The sequence below is a fragment of the Microcaecilia unicolor genome, chromosome 3, assembly GCF_901765095.1.
Source record: "Microcaecilia unicolor chromosome 3, aMicUni1.1, whole genome shotgun sequence".
Classification (NCBI taxonomy): domain Eukaryota; kingdom Metazoa; phylum Chordata; class Amphibia; order Gymnophiona; family Siphonopidae; genus Microcaecilia; species Microcaecilia unicolor.
Window position 1 is genome coordinate 210084447 of NC_044033.1, and position 18472 is coordinate 210102918.

The 18472-nt window shown below is 46.1% G+C and overlaps 1 protein-coding gene across 1 annotated transcript in view; it reads right to left on the reverse strand.

The window, feature by feature from the left end:
• Positions 1 to 18472, reverse strand: part of LOC115466227 (regulator of G-protein signaling 3-like) — a 51215-nt gene that overhangs the window by 3553 nt on the left and 29190 nt on the right. The window contains exons 3-6 of the mRNA XM_030197355.1: positions 8777 to 8856; positions 5074 to 5142; positions 2610 to 2671; positions 600 to 763 (exon numbers count right to left, since the gene is read on the reverse strand). Coding sequence (XP_030053215.1) covers positions 600 to 763; positions 2610 to 2671; positions 5074 to 5142; positions 8777 to 8856 — 375 coding nt within the window. The remainder of the gene's footprint in view (positions 1 to 599; positions 764 to 2609; positions 2672 to 5073; positions 5143 to 8776; positions 8857 to 18472) is intronic.

Genomic DNA, 18472 nt, shown 5'->3' on the forward strand with positions numbered 1-18472 from the left:
TATCAAGTAAGTCCCAGAATACAGCACTCCATGACTTTTCTAGGTGCTGAAACCCAATGGGCTCCTGTCTCTTAGTAACAGGCATGCCAAAATGGCTGCCAGTCCCAGAAAAATTAAGACTAAGCAGAAAGTGGAGTGAAAACATCCAAACTGGTTTGAAAAGGATTACTTGCTTCTCCTTTGCATTCACAGAATATCATTCTCAAAACCCTTCCTTCCCAATTATGAGAAAACGTTCCCTTCTAGCCATTGCCTGGTTGTTTTGGAGGCCAATTTTGGGAAGATATCACCAATAGAAGACATCTGGTTGAGGGGCAACTGGCTAGAAGGCAACCTACTGGTTTCATGTCATCAGAGACATACTCAGCAGATTCTAGTATAAACCCCAGTGAATGCTGGGAGTTGTTCTTTTGTTTTAGTGGGAAGTACAGAATCCACAGATAGGATGGGGGCAGACTAAAGATCAGCTCGGACCTGCCTGGATGATTTGGATCCAGATGGTAACTATCTCCTCTATGACTCCACTCCCCCCCCCCCCCTCCCCTTCAGATGGGAACTGCCCTGCATTTTCGATCCATCCACTCTCCCTGGTCTCTTACCTCCTTGAGTGCATGTAGCGCTATGTACTGCTCGTAGATCTTGCGAGCCTTGTTTTGCAGCTTGTTGGGCCGGGTCTTCTTGAAGTCTTCACAGGCCATCCAGAATTCTAGATTCTCATCACTGAACTCTGTCTGCAGGAAGGCACGGAAAGCAGCCCGGCCATCTGGGGGCAAGAGGGGAGAGAAAGTGAAATTGAGGGTGCCACTGTTCCCTATAAGCTGTGCAGGAGTCCTCCATCTACAGTCCTGCCACTGGGGGGGGGGGTGCTGTTTCACTATCACATTTTCAATAGCGAGGGACAGGCAAACTCTGCAGGACTACAGGGAACCTGCAAGGAGGTTTGATTGACAGGAGATGGTGTCACATGACAAGGCTGAAGCAATCTACACCCAAAGAGGTTTAAATGCTTCCCTACACAGCAGCTGCCATCTTGATACACTCAAAATAGATTACTTTGTATGGCGACAAGCTCTGCCTATTGGCTTCAGGCCAGATAATGGGCCAAGTGTGTCCCCACCATCTCCTGTCAATTAAACTTCCTTGGGAACCTGTCTGTCCCTAGTGATTGAAAATACAATATTGAAGCACCACCTTCTAGTGGCAGCAATGTAGTTGGAGGACTCCTGCACAGGTTAGAGGGAACAGTGAAGGGCGCTTATGAGTATTCCATGCAATCTTATATCCATCACATTGTGTATTATTTCAATGTGATCTCAGGGCTATTGCAATGAATTACCCTTGTGTAGCAGTGGCATAGCTAAGTGGGGCCAAAGGGGCCTGGGCCCCTCCCCCCAAATTTCATCCAGGCCCCTGGTTATGCTGGTGGAGGTCCCCAATCCCCGCTAGCTGAAGCTTTGTTCAGCGCTGGTTTCCGGTGGAGTACAAATTGGGCGCCCATCCACAGTATTCTAGAAAAACACGTGCAAATTTACGGAACGCCACTGACCCGCCCACGCTCCTCCCATGATCACACCCCTTTGCAGTCGCACATGAAGACACTTATGTGCTATCCTATAACTGGCGCCTTGCATCCGTTAGAATGTGTTTCTACACCGGTTGGGCGCCTAATCTTAGACACAGATAACAAAAACTGCATAAATCATCATAAACCAATTAATACACTAAAACAAACACATCAAAACAAAAATCACTCATCAATACAAAATACATACTAAAAACAATAGCATAACTGCAAGGGGAGGTGCATGGGCGTGTCCAACTTTTATGCGCAGAACTTATGGACTACTGTAAGTTAAACACTCCCGTGCCAAATTTAGGCGCATGTATTTATGGCATAAGTGGGCATGCCTCTACGTTAGGCACTTGTGGGTCATATTCAAAGCAATGTAACCAGCCAGATACAGCTAAGGCTGGTTAAATCACCTGTTCGGAGCTATCTGCTAATTTTCGGCAGCACTTAACCGGTTAGTGCCGCTGATAATGTCCAGTTAGCGCTGAACTGAAAACCGGTTCTTTTGGGGGCATTCCGAGAGTGGAGTAAGCACTTGGCCGGTTAAGTCCGATATTCAGCACCTAACTACTATATAACTAGGACCGCATAAAAGTCAGTCCTGTCTTTATGCGGTAACCCAAAGCCAGTTAAGTGCTGAATGTCGCACTTAACCGGCTATGAGTTAGCCAGCTTCGGAAACCTGGAAATTCAATTCCGGTGCCTGGACATGGCCAGTACTTAATTTCCAGGTTTAATGCCAGCGGTGCTCAGCACAACGCTAGCATTCTATAATAGAACCTTTGCACCCTTGCATTCTATAATGGAACCTTGGTACCCTAGCATTCTATAATGGAACCTTGGTGCCCTAGCATTCTATAATGGAATCTTGGTGCCCAGATGCTGTTAGAGAATTAGCGCTCAACAAGCTGCATCTAGGCACCAAATTTGTGCTCCCACTTATGGAATTACCCCCAAAAGAACCTATGCATAGACAACGGCTGGCAAAATTGGAGACTTGAGCGGAATGGGAGGGGGAAGGGGTGGTGTCAGGACTCACAGTTATGATGCAGCAGCTTCTCCAGGGATTCTGCCCATGCGGCAACTTCTTCTGCAGGGGGCCTGCCCAGGGCCAAAAAGAGAAAGGGTGGACAAGAGATCAGAGCAGTGAGTCCAGACAGAGAGCAACAGAGAGAAAGGGAAGATAGAGGTCGAGTTGCAAACTGGCTTCAGATTCACCCAACAGGGTTGATCCAGTACAGGTTTTACCCCATTGCACACAGGGACTTGTAGTCTCGCTTCCCTTTGGGAATCCAGTTTGGAAATGAGAACTACAAGTCCCTGCGTGCAATGGGTTAAAATCCGGACCGGATCGACCCTGTTGGGCAAATCTGGAACCGGATAACAACTCTACCTCTGTCTTCCCCTAGACCAGGCGAGTCCAAGTTCGGTCGTCAAGGGCTGCAAACAAGCCACGTTTTCAGGATATCCCTAATGAATATGCATTTGTTACCTAATGAGTTACTTAATCTTTTAACTGGTTACACTATTATAATCTCTACATCCAGTAACAGTTCCACAAATTTCTATTATCTCTCTCTCTCTTATTTTACTATTTTCTTTACTCTGCATATACTTATACAGACTTAAAACAATACTTCATGCCTTATCTCTCATTCTACCACTCATACACATTCTCTCCTCTCGACGGGGTCTCTTTTAACCATTTTTTGTATTACAACATGTTACATAAGACAGATCAGGAAAATCTTATAAGACTGCGATTACATTAATAGACATTGGACTTTATGATGTAAAAAAAGATCTGGTATCCATGTAGGAAACAAACAATGGGAGGAAGTAGTCGAATAAGAAATTATGTAACATGTTGTAATGTAATGCAAAAAATGGTTAAAAGGGACCCCGTCGAGAGGAGAGAATGTGTATGAGTGGTAGAATGAGAGATAACAAGGCATGAAGTATTGTTTTAAGTCTGTATAAGTATATGCAGAGTAAAGAAAGTAGTAAAATAAGAGAGAGAGAGATAATAGAAATTTGTGGAACTGTTACTGGATGTAGAGATTATGAATATGCATGAGAAAGATTTGCATGTCTAATATCCCCCGGATTCTATATAGGTCACTCATATTTGGGCACGCAGGGCAGAGGCATATACAAATTAATGAGCAGTTAATCAATTATTGATGTTAATTGGCCAAGGACAAATCAGGAGTGCTCCAAAGTTTTTCGTGCAGTGTTATAGAATACCAGGGTTGGGCACCAGGAATTTACACCAGGTTTCAGCAGCTCGGAGCAACCTTTGTAGAATAGCGTCCAATGCAGATTTCTCCAGGTGCCTAATTTGAGCGCCATTTATTTATTTGTTACATTTATACCCCCCATTTTCCCACCTATTTGCAGGCTCAATGTGGGTTACAAAGTATCGTAAAGGCGATTGCCATTACGGTTGATAACAAATACAAGGTTGTGTTATGGTCACAGGTAGAAGTGTAGCAGGCGTCATGGGGTCGAGGATATTAAATTGTCCAGTACGATCATAGATTATATTGTGTTACTCAATATGGCCCTATATCCAAACATCTCTCATGCATATTCATCAACGTTCCACTCTAGGTACACTCTCAATAATTAGTTGTACTATGTAAATCATACAAATTCTATAACAACTGCTATGATATCTATATTCACTCTTTTTATTAAATGCTGTATTATTATCTCAAGTTTTGTTCAACACATTGCTACTACTATCATGTTAAAACTTTTAACACATACCAACATCGCTACACATTCTTGCAATCACTCATCCCTACAAACAACATAACCAATACCATTTACTAAATATTCATACATTACTAGTGCAAATTTCAGTCCATATTCCTCACAGTCACTGCAAAATGGTAGAGTCTATAGTTACTCCGTTACAAAGAAATAGTTGTTTATAAAGCGTATTTCACACTGAACTTTCACTTAATCTTCCCATGCGTCAGTGTTCAATACAACTGTATTTCTTCACCAGAAAAGTAGGTACTTGGTTGCAAACACACTGCAGCCATTTCCATATTCCATACAGGACCAGAGGACCATGCGACTGTCTCTTCATCACTTTATCTAACAACTGCTGACTCCATGTTGGTTGCTTCTTGTTCTTACAGCTTCATCCAAACACACGCAGAGACCCTACACGCACGTGTTTCGCTATAAAAGCGTCATCAGGGGTCAAATGCTCTAAATAAAACAGCAATGTGTTTAAACTCTACTCTTTTACATTCACTTATCTAATAAATATACACAAACATCAAGATATCATACTACTTACCAGCTACCACACATACAGTACATGCATATTCATGAGGGATATCCTGAAAATCTGGTCTGCTTAAAGCCCTCGATGACTGAACTTGGATAAGCCTGCCCTAGACAAAGGTCGAGAACAAGAAAGTGGGGAGGGAGGGGGGGACAGGGGACTGGCAGCAGAAATAGCTAGGAAAGAGCATGGTGGTTACCGCAGGCCGTGGGTGTGTCCCGAGCTCCAGAGACGAAAAAGTGCCAGGTGACTCCTCTTGTGCTTCTCTCTGAAATGGAGAGGAAGTGGTTTAGGGGTTAGAGCAATGTGCCGAGAGTCAGGGTTCAAATCCTGCCTCTGCCAGCAATGCTACTGGTGATCTTGAGCCAACTGGTTTAGCTCCTGTTGTTTCAGACACCTACTCACTCAGGGGCCCTTTAACTAAGCTGCGTAAGCATCTACGCGCATGCAACGCATGCCAGAACGGACTTACCGCCCAGCTACCACATGGCTCTTCTGGTAATTTCAGTTTTGGCGCGCGTCCGAAAAATTATTTTTATTTTCAGACGTGTGTATCGGACACGTGCCAAGTGGCATTTGACACGCGTAGGTCATTACCGCTCGGGTTACTACATGAGAATTTACCGCTAGGTCAACGGCTGGCGGTAAGGTCGCAGACCCAAAATGGATGCGCGGCAATTTTGATTTTGTCGCACGTCCATTTTCGGCAAAAATTTTACAAAAGGCCTTTTGTACAGGCGTGCTGAAAATTTGATTGGCGCGCCCAAAACCTGCGCCTACACTACCGCAAGCCATTTTTCAGCACACCTTAGTAAAAGGACCCCTAAGAGAGGAAGCGACTTGTTGTATTTTTTCACTTATTACCACAGTGCAGGATTATGTCCAGTGCTATAAAAATAGTAAGTGTTGGGCCTGATATTCAAAGGATTTATGCTCTTAATTTTGAGAGTTAGGCTCATAGATTGGCTTCTTTGAAAATTTAGTAAGCACATTTTTACCATGGGTGTAGTTTGGGAGGGGGCGAGGGGGCAATGCCCCCCACCCCAAACGAACTGCCACCCCATCCTCCAATCCCCTGAGCTGCTGGCAGCCTCTGCGAGAAAACAGCATGCATGCTGCTTTAGACCTGCCTCTGGAAGCAATTCTTTCTCCTTCAAGTTCCTGTTCCTGTGTAGGCGGCAGGGGCGTAGCTACGTGCGGTCACGGGGGCATGGGCCCCCATAGATTTGGCCCTGCCCTCCCCGCCGCCAACCCCTTCGACCCCCCTCCTGCCGCCAACCCTCCCCTGTTACTGCCGCCGTCGGGTACCTTTGCTGGCGAGGGTCCCCAACCTCCGCCAGCCGAAGTCCTCTTCTCCGGCATAGCTGCGTTGCTGATCTGCAAGGCTTCTGTTTCCGGGAGTCTGACATCCTGCACGTTCCTCTTCTCTGGCGCGGCCGCGTTGCTGATCTGCAAGACTTCTGTTTCTGTGAATCTGACGTCCTGCATGTACGTGCAGGACGTCAGACTCACAGAAACAGAAGCCTGCCCTTGCAGATCAGCAACGCGGCTGCACCGGAGAAAAGGACTTCGGCTGGCGGGGGTTGTGGACCCCTGCCAGCAAAGGTGTCCAACAGCGGCGGCAGGGGAGGGTTGGCGGCAGCGGGAAGAGGGGGGGTCGAAAGGGTTGGCGCTGGGGGGGGGGGGGGTTAAAGGTGGTGGCGTCAGCAGGAGGGGTCAAAAATGGTGGGGGGTGGGGCTAAAATGTGCCCCCTCACCTCAGGCTCTGGACTCCCCTCCCACCGAAGTCTGGCTACATCCCTGGTAGGCGGGAAGCTGTAGGAAAGAGAAGGGCCTCTGGAGCAGGTCTGAAGCAGCGTGCGTGCTACTTTTGCTGAGGCTGCCGGTGGCTTGGGGGATTGGAAGACGGGGGAGGGTGATACTGGAAGACTCCAGTGTTGTGGTTGCAGCAGGGGTGGTGGCGGGCTCGAAGGAGATTGAGACAGACACCCCCCCCCCCCCCAAAAAGAAACTGTCAAACTACGCCCATGGTCTTTACTCAAAATTTTCTCAAAAGAAGAAATTAGACGCTTAGCACTGATTTTCAGCATGAACCTCTTGCCCACGATTCTATATAGTGCTACTTAAGTTGTGTGTGCAAATCTGGTCATATTCTGGATTTGCATGCGCAAGTTAATTAGTTAGGAAGCCAATCAGTGCTGATAATTACCATTTACCTAGCAATTGACACTAACTGGCATTAATTAGAATTTACACGCACAACTTTCTAAGTCTATTCTGCAAAGTGATACATGTAAATTCTAAGGCGCAGAGCTGAAAAGGGGTGTGGAATGGGCGGGTCATGGGCATTTCTAACGTCTATGCGTGTTATAGAATACACTTGGTCTGTGCACAATTTAGGTGTCGGCATATACACCAAGTTTTAGTTGGTGTAACTACCTGCGACTAAATTTAGTCGCATGGACGGGCACTCTGTGTATTATATAAACTGCACTGAAATTTAGGCATATTCTATAAAATACGCCAAGGCGTATTTTTTTTTCGCCACTGATTTTTTTAGGCACGGTATATAAAATCTCGCCCTTACCTCCGAAAATAAGCTCATAATTCTAGGCAAACAAATGTCAGGTTTAAATTTATGAGCATAACTTTTAAGCTCTGACAGTAAGATGAATTTTCAGCTGAGAAGGTATGCTCTTAAATTTGGCTGAAAATAGGAAACACATTTAGGAGCTTAGGGTTTTTTGAATATCAGGTCCATTATTCTCATAAAAAAAGGAAAATTGGACAGATCAAAGGAGGGAGGAGAAATCAGACAGCAATTTGGGGGGGGGCAGAGGGATCAGTAAGACAGACAGGGAGTGGGGGTGAGGAAATCGCACAGGGGCAGGGGATCAGAACCAACGCAGGGTCACAGGTCGTTACAGAGGGTCATGAGGGGAAACATGCACAAGTGATCAGTGTTGTGCTAGTTACTCTTCAAAAGTAATTAATTACTTCTCAGCTCAAATAAATTAATTACAGTAATTAAGGGGCCCTTTTACAAAGGAACGTAAGGGCCTACTCGCGTGCCGCAAGCGTCAAATCGGCATTACTGCCTGGCTAGCGCATGCGCCTGGTGGTAATTCCAAATTTGGCATGCGCCAAAAGCTCGCGGTAGAAGATAATTTTCTATTTTCAACTGCGGGGGTGTTCCCACCGGTAATTGGCAGTTGGCACGCGCTGGACGGTTACTGCACGGGTAATACGTGAGCCCTTACCACTAAGTCAATGGGTGGCATGAAGGGCTCAGGCCGTAAATAGATACGTGCTGGTTTTCATTTTGCCGCACATCCATTTCCCGGCCCCAAATGCCTCCCTTTATTCCAGATGTGGTGGAGAAATGGTCCACACGCCTTTGTAAAAGGGCCAATAAGTTACTCACTTAGGAAAGTAATTGATTACTGATTACAGTTGCCTACTCAGAGTAACTAATTGCTTTTCCTTTACCGATACCATCTTATACCCAACCCCCATGTGAAAACTGCATAACTTCATCTCTTGACCAACTCTTGACCAACTCATGCCACCTACATCCTCTGTCATGTTGTGCTTGTTACTCTTCAAAATGAATTACTGGGATGGTGAATAGTAACTTAGTAAGTGACGACAGATAAAGACCTGAACAGTTGTCCATCCAGTCTGCCCAACAGTCACATTTGTTATCAATTCAAGATTAAATCAATAATGAACATGAGATTATACACTTGATCACGGTCTTTCTTTGGTGTTTCTGGGACATGGACTGTAGACGTCCACCCGGCTTGATTACTACAAGGAAGTAATTACCTATAGTAACAAATTACTAGTAATTCAATATCATACAACACTACAAATGATTATTAGATTCAGGCTCCACTCACTGGGGTTTCTTGTGGCGTTGCTTTTCCCGCTCCCCCTCAAACTCCAGCCCCAGGTCTGACTCCACGCTGGACGCCAGAGACTGCAAAAAAAAAAAAGAGGCAGAAAGGAAAGGAGGCGAGATGGGGGTTAGTACTGGTGATGAGCAGAAACATAGTAACATAGTAAATGACAGCAGATAAAGACCTGTACGGTCCATCCAGTCTACCCAACAAGATACTTTATATGTATACCCAAGTTTGATTTGTCCATTTTCAGGGCACAGACCGTAGAAGTCAACCCAGCACTATTCTTGTACTAAAAGTTCTGAAGATTCTGGAATCCTAAAGAGTTACAAGATTCCGGAATCCCAATTAGTAGCAACATTCCATGTAGAACCCCAAAGAGTAACATAGTAACATAGTAAATGACAGCAGATAACGACCTATACGGTCCATCCAGTCTGCCCAACAAGATAAACTCATTTTACATGGTATGTGATACTTTATACCCGAGTTTGATTTGTCCTTGCCATTCTCAGGGCACAGACCGTAGAAGTCCACCCAGCACTCTTCTTGTACCAAGTTCTGAAGCTAACATCGAAGCCCCTTAAAATTTACACTACAGCCCATCCCTATCTATTCAGTCATGATCAGGGCGTAGACCGTAGAAGTCTGCTCAGCTCCCGTTTTGTTTCCCAATTACCGGCGTTGCCACCCAATTCCGCTCAGATTCCACAGAACCATTCCTTCTAAACAGGATTCCTTTGTGTTTATCCCACACATGTTTGAATTCCATTACCGTTTTCATCTCCACCACCTCCCGCGGGAGGGCATTCTACATATCCACCACCCTCTCCATGAAAAAATACTTCCTGACATTAGTTCTGAGTCTGCCCCTCTTCAACTTCAATTCATGTCCTCTAGTTCTATCAGAGACAGGAAGGCAGTACAACTAGAGGACATGAATTGAGGTTTAGAAGGAATGGTTCCGCGGAATCTTAACGGAGATTGGGTGGTGACGCCGGTAATTGGGAAACAAAATGGGAGGTGGGCAGACTTTTACGGTCTATGCCCTGATTGTGACTGAATAGATAGAGATGGGCTTGAGTGTAAATTTTAAGGGGCTTCGAGTCTGCCCCCCTTCAACCTCAATTCATGTGGTGATTAATCTTGTATTAGAGAATAAAAGAGAGGGTTCAAAGTACATCCACCAAGCAAACACACAAAAAAGCACAAATTGACCTTTAGAAGCAGGACCCAACACAGGCCATGTTTCAGAGACCAATCGCCTACATCAGGGATCTAACAAAATATAAAAATCATCATAAATATAAAATATATGCAATATAAAAATAAGAGCAATAAAGAAACAAACATATAAATATATATGATAGAAACATAGAAACAAGACGGCAGATAAGGGCCAAATGGCCTACCCAGTCTGCCCATCCTCAGTAACCACTAACTCCTCTTTTTCCTAAGGGATCCCATGTGCCTGTCCCATGCTTCCTTAAATTCTGACACAGTCCTCGACTCCACGACCTCCACCGGGAGGCCATTCCACTCTTCCACCACCCTTTCCATGAACAAATACTTTCTTAGATTCCTCCTAAGCCTATTGCCTCTTAACTTCATCCTATGCCCCCTATTTCCAGAGTTTTCCTTCATTTGAAAAAAAGGCTCACTTCTTGTACATTAATGCCCCTGAGATATTTAAACGTCTCTATCATGTATCTCCTCTCTCCCAGCATTTACATGTTGAGGTTCATAATAAAATAATAACTAGAAAAATACATACATAATTTATTTATTCTTATATCCCAAAAACAAATTTCAGTTCAATGTGGCTCACAATTCAACAATGAGTAACAGTTTTCATATAATTAGAATGAGGTTTTAACATTAATGATTACATAGAGAAATATTTTTTAAACAAATAATTGTTAAAGCTTTTCAGAATAGAAAGTAAGAAATTGTGCTTCTAATTTCTTTTGGAACGAGATTCCACCATTTAGATTCTAGATAACCAAATCCAGCTGGTGTATCAAGGGCGGGGTGGTGGGGGGGTGGGAAAGTGCATGCGCCTCTTAGTCTTATTATTATATAGAGAGAGACAAATAGCGTTGAATTATTTTATGTCGTCTGGTTTATATTGTTATATTTTATTTTGTATGTATTTTTTGGTTCCCCGTTTAGAATGTTTCAGATACAGCGGTTAGAAATAAAGCATGCTGCAAGGGGATGCAGGGAGCAGCCGTGCAGCTGTCAGCTCTGCTGATTCCCTACTCCCTCCGACATTACTTCCTGTTCCGGGGCAGGGAACTGGCAAAGTCGACTGCCACATGACTGCTACCTGCATCCCCAGGAGGTAAGAGCGATGCACTTGGGAGAGGGTGAAAGTGATGTGCCGGGGGGGGGGGGGGGGGGGGTGGAGCTGCCTGGAGGTGATGTGCTAGGGGGGTGGAGGTGATGTGCCAGGAAGGGGGGGGGGGGGTGAGCAGCGGAGATCTGCCTCGGGTGGCTACCGACCTAGGAACGCCACTGTAACAGATTTGCATGTTACATTTTCACAACTATGTAGAAGTAATATGTGGAGGGGCATTTTCGATCGGGGACGCCCATCGCTAAGGGCGCCCATCTTCGAGGACGGCGCCGTGAAGGGGCAGGGCCAACCGTATTTTCGAAACTAGATGGGCATCCACCTTTCGTTTCGATAATATAGTTGAGGGCGCCCAAATCTCGGCCTAAATGCTGAGATCGCCGAATTTAGAGATGGGCGCTCTCGGTTTTCCCCCATAATGGAAACCGATGGCGTCCATCTCAAAAACGAATAAATCCAAGGCATTTGGTCATGGGAGGGGCCAGGATTTGTAGTGCACTGGTCCCCTAGGGGGCACTACAGTGGACTTCGCAAATTGCTCCCAGGTACATAGCTCCCTTACCTTGGGTGCTAACCCCCCCAAAACCCACTCCCCACAACTATACACCACTACCATAGCCCTAAGGGGTAAAGGGGGGGCACCTACATGTGGGTACAGTGGGTTTTGGGTGGGTTTTGGAGGGCTCCCATTTTCCACCACAATGGAACAGGTAGGGGGGGGGGATGGGCCTGGGTCCGCCTGTCTGAAGTCCACTGCACCCACTAAAACTGCTCAGGGACCTGTATACTGCTGACATGGACCTGAGTATGACATTTGAGGCTGGCATAGAGGCTGGCAAAAAAAGTTTTTAAAGTTGTTTTTTTTGAGGGTGGGAGGGGGTTAGTGACCACTGGGGGAGTCAGGGGAGGTGATCCCCGATTCCATCCGGTGATCATCTGGTCAGTTTGGGCACTTTTTTGGGACTTGGACCTGAAAAAAAGGGACCAAATAAAGCGGACCAAATTCTCGCCATGGCCGCCCTTCTTTTTCCATTATCGGCCGAGGGCACCCATCTCTTAACCACGCCCTAGCACGCCCCTGTCCCACCTTCACTACCCTTTCGACACGCCCAAGGGAACTTCGGCCATCCCGGTGACGGAAAGCAGTTGGGGATGCCCAAAATTGGCTTTCGATTATGCCAATTCTGGCGCCCCTGAGAGAAGGACGCCCATCTCCCAATTTGTGTCGAAAGATTGGCGTCCTTCTCTTTCGAAAATAAGCTGGATAGTAACATAGTAAGTGACGGCAGAAAAAGACCTATATGGTCCATCCAGTCTGCCCAACAAGATAAACTCATATGTGCTACTTTATATGTATACCTGACCTTGATTTGTATCTGCCATTTTCAGGGCACAGACCGTAGAAGTCTGCCCAGTACTAGCCCCGCCTCCCAACCACCGGCTCTGCCACCCAATCTCCGCTAAACTTCTGAGGATCCATTCCTTCTGAACAGGATTCCTTTATGTTTATCCCACGCATTTTTGAATTCCATTACCGTTTTCATCTCCACTTCCTCCCGTGGGAGGGCATTCCAAATATCCACTACTCTCTCCGTGAAAAAATACTTCCTGACATTTTTCTTGAGTCTGCCCCCCTTCAACCTCATTTCATGTCCTCTAGTTCTACCGCCTTCCCGTCTCCGGAACAGGTTCGTTTGCGGATTAATACCTTTCAAATATTTGAACATCTGTATCATGTCACCCCTGTTTTTCCTTTCCTCCAGGGTATACATGTTCAGGTCAGCAAGTCTCTCCTCATACGTCTTGTAACGCAAATTCCATACCATTCTCGTAGCTTTTCTTTGCACCACTTCAATTCTTTTTACATCCTTAGCAAGATACGGCCTCCAAAACATAGTAACATAGTAGATGACAGCAGAAAAAGACCTGCATGGTCCATCCAGTCTGCCCAACAAGATAAACTCATATGTGTATACCTTACCTTGATTTGTACCTGCCTTTTTCAGGGCAAAGACTGTACAAGTCTGCCCAGCAGTATTTCCCGCCTCCCATCACCGGCTCTGGCACAGACCGTATAAGTCTGCCCTCCACTATCCTCGCCTCCCAACCACCAACCTCTCTTCCTCCACCTGCTCCGCCACCCAATTTTGGCTAAGCTTCTGAGGATCCCTTTCTACTGCACAGGATTCCTTTATGCATATCCCACGCATGTTTGAATTCCATTACCGTTTTCATCTCCACCACCTCCCGCGGGAGGGCATGCCAAGCATTCACCACCCTCTCCGTGAAAAAATACTTCCTGACATCTTTTTTGACTCCAGGTGGGGCCTCACCAACGACTTGTACAGGGGGCATAACATATATTCTCTGAATGTTGGCTTTGCTTTTCTAGCTGACAAGGTAAATAGGCTTGTCATATAGTCAGGAGTCATTCCAAACAGAATGTTGAAAATTAATGTACATGTTTTGAACATAATTCAACCTCTGACTGGAAGCCAATGTAATGCTGTAAGTGAAGGGGTGGCCTTGTTAAATTTTGAAGTCCCATAAATTAATTGTGCGGCTGTGTTTTGTGCTGTCTGAAGCAACTTAAGTATGGATTCTTTGCTTCCGACGTATATTGTATTACAGTCAGTGTTTGAACAAGTAGTACGTATAAATACATTCTAGATAAGTATATAGTTCCTTTATTACAATACATATCTGATAACCAAACAGACCATTATCATTTTCAAAACATATATAAATAAAATAAATAATCTGTAACAGCTCATATAATTTCAAATGGATAATAAAAACAGAACACTAAAAACAAATCCAAACTGAACCAAACTACCATGAGGAAGTGTCCCAGCTCACCACAAACTATTGCAGGTTTTCTTGCAGAGTAATGCAACCCTGTCTCTGACAAAGCTAGGATGGAAATAATAAAAACACAGTTACAAAATGTTTAATCCAAAAATGCCTCATTAATAAAGAACTTGTTACTTCTCATTGTCCTGCTCCTGAAGGTTCATTTGTGCTTTTTTTGTGTGTGTGTGTGCCTGATTAATCCTGTAATCCCTGCAAACCTGCAGGAACACAGTTGGAGTATTAAATCTGTGATATGTTCACTGTTTCAGCAAAAAATAACCAATAGAAAGTCAGCCCTATAAACTTCTTTAATTCCTGTTAATACTCATCATAACGGTCCATTACTACATTAAACAACCTCCTTCCCTCACTCCTGCATTGCTTGAATGATCGGCAGGGGGCAGCGGTGTCCCTCTGTAACAGGGTGGAAGGGCTGCAGCAGCCCCCCCCCCCCCCTCCCTGTCTTCTTCTTGGAGAAGCAGAAATCACTTCCAAGGGCTAAATTTATCAGTTTCCCCGGAGGAGGCCAAGAGAGCAATAAACACGTCAAAACAGCACAATTTTCAAAGTGTTGTCAATATGGGTGTCCAGCGCCTGGGGACCAATGTTTCCATCTGTGCCCCCACCCCCCTTGACATCATAAACAACTTCTGCTTTTGAGCTTCCAGCTTTTCCTTCAGTGCTTCCTCTCAGGCGATCATCATGACCCTCCTCTCCTCCTCCCCCATTGGTATGACACAAATTTTCAGTCCCTGTCGGCTACAGTTTGCCACAGTCAGTTCAGGTATTTCCAGCCCGTTTTCTCATTTTGCTGGAATCTTCCTCTGGTATTTTCAGCTCCTGTACTCTTTGCAGTTTGCCAGAGTCTTTTATTTTCAGCAAGGGCCAACCCGGGGAGGGGGGGGGGGGGGGGAGATTCCATGGGCCCAGCCTCCAAGGGGGGGCCCGGTGCCAGAGTCTGTCTCTCTCCTGCTCTTGTGTGTCACATTAAGGTGATAACCTGAATCCCGGCACACAGAAGCAGGAGAATGACAGACCTAGGGAGCAAGGGCGTAGCCAGACACCCAATTTTGGGTGGGCCTGGGCCCAAGATGGGTAGGCAGAAGAACCTCGTCCCGTCCCACAGGTGATTTGGTCTCTCCTCTCGCCTGCATGCCATATGGCCTCTCAAACATCCCCCTCCCCCACATACCTTTTAAATAGCAGATTTTCACCAGCAGCGAGCAGCAACTAATACACACTGCTCATGTTGGCCCCACACCCTTCCCTCTAATGCAGCTTCCTGTTTCCGCCTAGGCAGAAATACATCAGAGGGAAGGCTGTGGGGCCGGTGTGAGCAGTATGTATGTCACTGCTCACTGCAGGCGAAAATCTGCTACTTACACGGTATGCAGGAGAGGGATCCTTGCCAGCCACATCATAGGTATGCTGTTACTGGGTGGGCCTGAACCCAAAGTGGGTGGGCCTGGGCCCACCCAAGCCCACCCTTGGCTACGCCACTGCTAGGGAGGAACAGACACAGGAAGGTAAGGGGAGCAGAAGGTGGCGGCTGCTAGCGTGGAGGGGAGCAGCGGCAGTGGTCCTGACCCAGACCTAGCTCAGTCTCTCAGCAGCCCCTGCATTTTGCTGGAATCTCACTCTTGTATTTTCAGCACCTGCATTTTGCTGAATTCTTCATCTGGTATTTTCAGCTCCTGCACTCTTTGCAGTTTGCCAGAGTCTTCTTTGGTATTTTTAGTCCCTGGGCTCTCTGCATTTTGTAGAATTTTCTTTTGTATTTTCAGCCCCTTCATTCTCTGCATTCACTGCAGTGTCCTCCAGCATTTTCAGTGCCTGCAGTCTCTACTTTCTCGGAGGTTTCTCCGAGAGGACAGCCAGTACAATTACCACTTTGAAGGATGGGAGCACACTTTCAAAGCTCCTGTTGAGAGCTTCCATTCCTCTTTATCTCTCACTTCACATGCTCTGCAGATTTTGACTGTTTGTTTCCATGCCAGCAGTCCTGGTATTTGCCCTAAGTGAGGAACATCGCTCTCTGGATATGACCTTGAAGACCCCTATCAGGCTTGAGTGACAGCTGCACAAACAGGCTCCGAGTTCAACACAGCCCCCAGTTTACATCCGAATTTTGGGATCCTTTTACTAAGATGCGCTAAAAAATGGCCTGCAGTAGTGCAGACGTGTGTTTTGGGCACGAGCAGAATTAATCTTTCAGCGCACCTGCAAAAAAATGCCTTAAAAAAACTTTTTTGCCAAAAATGGACGTGCGGCAAAATGAAAACGGCCGCGCCTCCATTTTGGGTCTGAGACCTTACCGCCAGCTACTGACCTAGCGGTAAAGTTTCAAATGGTAGCTGGGTGGTAATGACCTATGCACGCCAAATGCCAGTTGGCGCACGTCCAATACGCCTGGCAGAAAATAAAAATGATTTTTTTGGCTGCGCGTATCGGACGTGCGCCAAAAACGAAATGACCGCAAGAGCCACGTGGTAGCCGTGCGGTAACTCCATTCGCAAAGGAACAAGCCTGCTCACATTCAAATTAAACCGCAAACTGTAGAATTCTCTGGTAATGATGTGTTGGGAAACTTTACAAGTTTTTCAAACGGGTTGAGACAGTGGCTTTAATCAGACGAAGGTGGTCAAGGTATGCGTATTTGTCCACTGAAGAAAGGAAACGGATAGGATAGGGAGGCCTAGATTAGATTCAAAAGAAAGCCATCTTGGGGTGTCAGAAAGATGTTCGTTCTAAAATCAATAAATGGCTTGGGATGTTCAAAAAGCGAGATCATAATTTTTAAAGTCAGGTAGGTTAATACCACTGTTCAGTACTGGGCAGACTTCTGTGGTCTGTCCTCTGATCTTGGCTGGACAGGTTCAGCTTCTGAATTTGGAAAACAAGGCAAGTGCTGGGCGGACTTCTATGGTCTGTGCCCTGATCGTGGCTGAATAGATTTGGATGGGCTGGAGTGGAGCTTTCAGGGGCTTCGATGACAACTTCAGAAATTTTAGAACAAGAACAGTGCCAGGCAGACTTCTATGGTCTATGCCCTGAAAATGGCAAGGACAAATCAAGATCAGGTATCACATCATACCTTACGAAATGAGTTTATCTTGTCGGGCAGACTGGATGGACGGTTCAGGTCTTTATCTGCCATCATTTACTATGTTACTATGTTACTCTTTGGGGTTTTACATGGAATGTTGCTGGTAATTGGGATTCCAGAATCTTGTAACTCTTTAGGTTTCCAGAATCTTCAGAACTTTTAATAAAAGAAGAGTGCTGGGTAGACTTCTATGGTCTGTGCCCTGAGAAAGGCAAGGACAAATCAAACTTGGGTGTACTTATAAAGTATCACATACCATGTAAAATGAGTTTATCTTGTTGGGCAGACTAGATGGACCATATAGGTCTTTATCTGCCGTCATTTACTATGCAACTATGTATATCTCTGTTAAGCAGTGTAAGGACCAGGCATTACTAATCACAATGGGCAAAGGATTTAAGTAGCCTAATGGCTAATGTCACAGGCAGGAAGCCAGGGCCCCTTTTACAAAGGCGCGCTCGAGTTTTTAACGCACTCTAAAAATAAGCGAGCACTAAACGCTAGAGACGCCCATTTATTCCTATGGGTGTCTCTAGCCTTTAGCGTGTGCTAAAAATGATAGCACACCTTTGTAAAAGACCCCCTGAACTCTCCAGTGCCTCAGGTACAAACTTAGGGGCCCCTTTTACCAAGCCGTGGTAAAAGGGGCCCAGCGCTAGCAGCAGAACAAGTTTTGGCCGTGTGCCAAGGGCCCTTTTGCAGGAAAGGGTACAAAGGTAAAAAAAAGAGAAATGGCTGTGGGGTAAGTTCGCACTTTCCACACGGCCATTTCAGGGAGGGGGGGGGGGGAAGCACTTACTGCCACCCACTGAGGTGGCGGTAAGGGCTCCCGCACTAACCAATAGTAAAAATATGGAAATAAATTTCTGTAGCGCTGAAAACGGGGCTCAGTGGGGGCGGAATTACTGATGGGCTACTGCAGGAACCCGGTGCTAGTTACGGATTGGCTTGCGGCAACCTTTTAGTACAAGGGCCCCTTAAAAGGCAAATCTATACACTGGCACCTAAATTTGAGAATCATTAGTGTGACCAGTTTATTGAACAGGAGCAGTTACACGATTGCTATGGGGCAGTGGCGTAACTACGTGGGGCCATGGGGGCCTGGGCCCCCTCAAATTTCCTACGGGCCCCTGGTTTTGCTGCTCTTTCTTCCCCCTCACGTCCTGCATGCTCTTAGTTTCACTAAAAGGAGTGTATAGGACGTGAGGGGGAAGAGAGAGCAGGGCATGCAATGCGGCAGCGGCAGCGGAGACTGGCGCTGGAGAAGGCTTCAGCTGGTGGAGGTTGGGGACCCCCGTCAGCTGAAGCACTTGCTGCAGCAGTGGGTGGGGAGCGGCAGGGCGGCAGATCAAAATTGCCTCCCATCACGAGGTCTGGC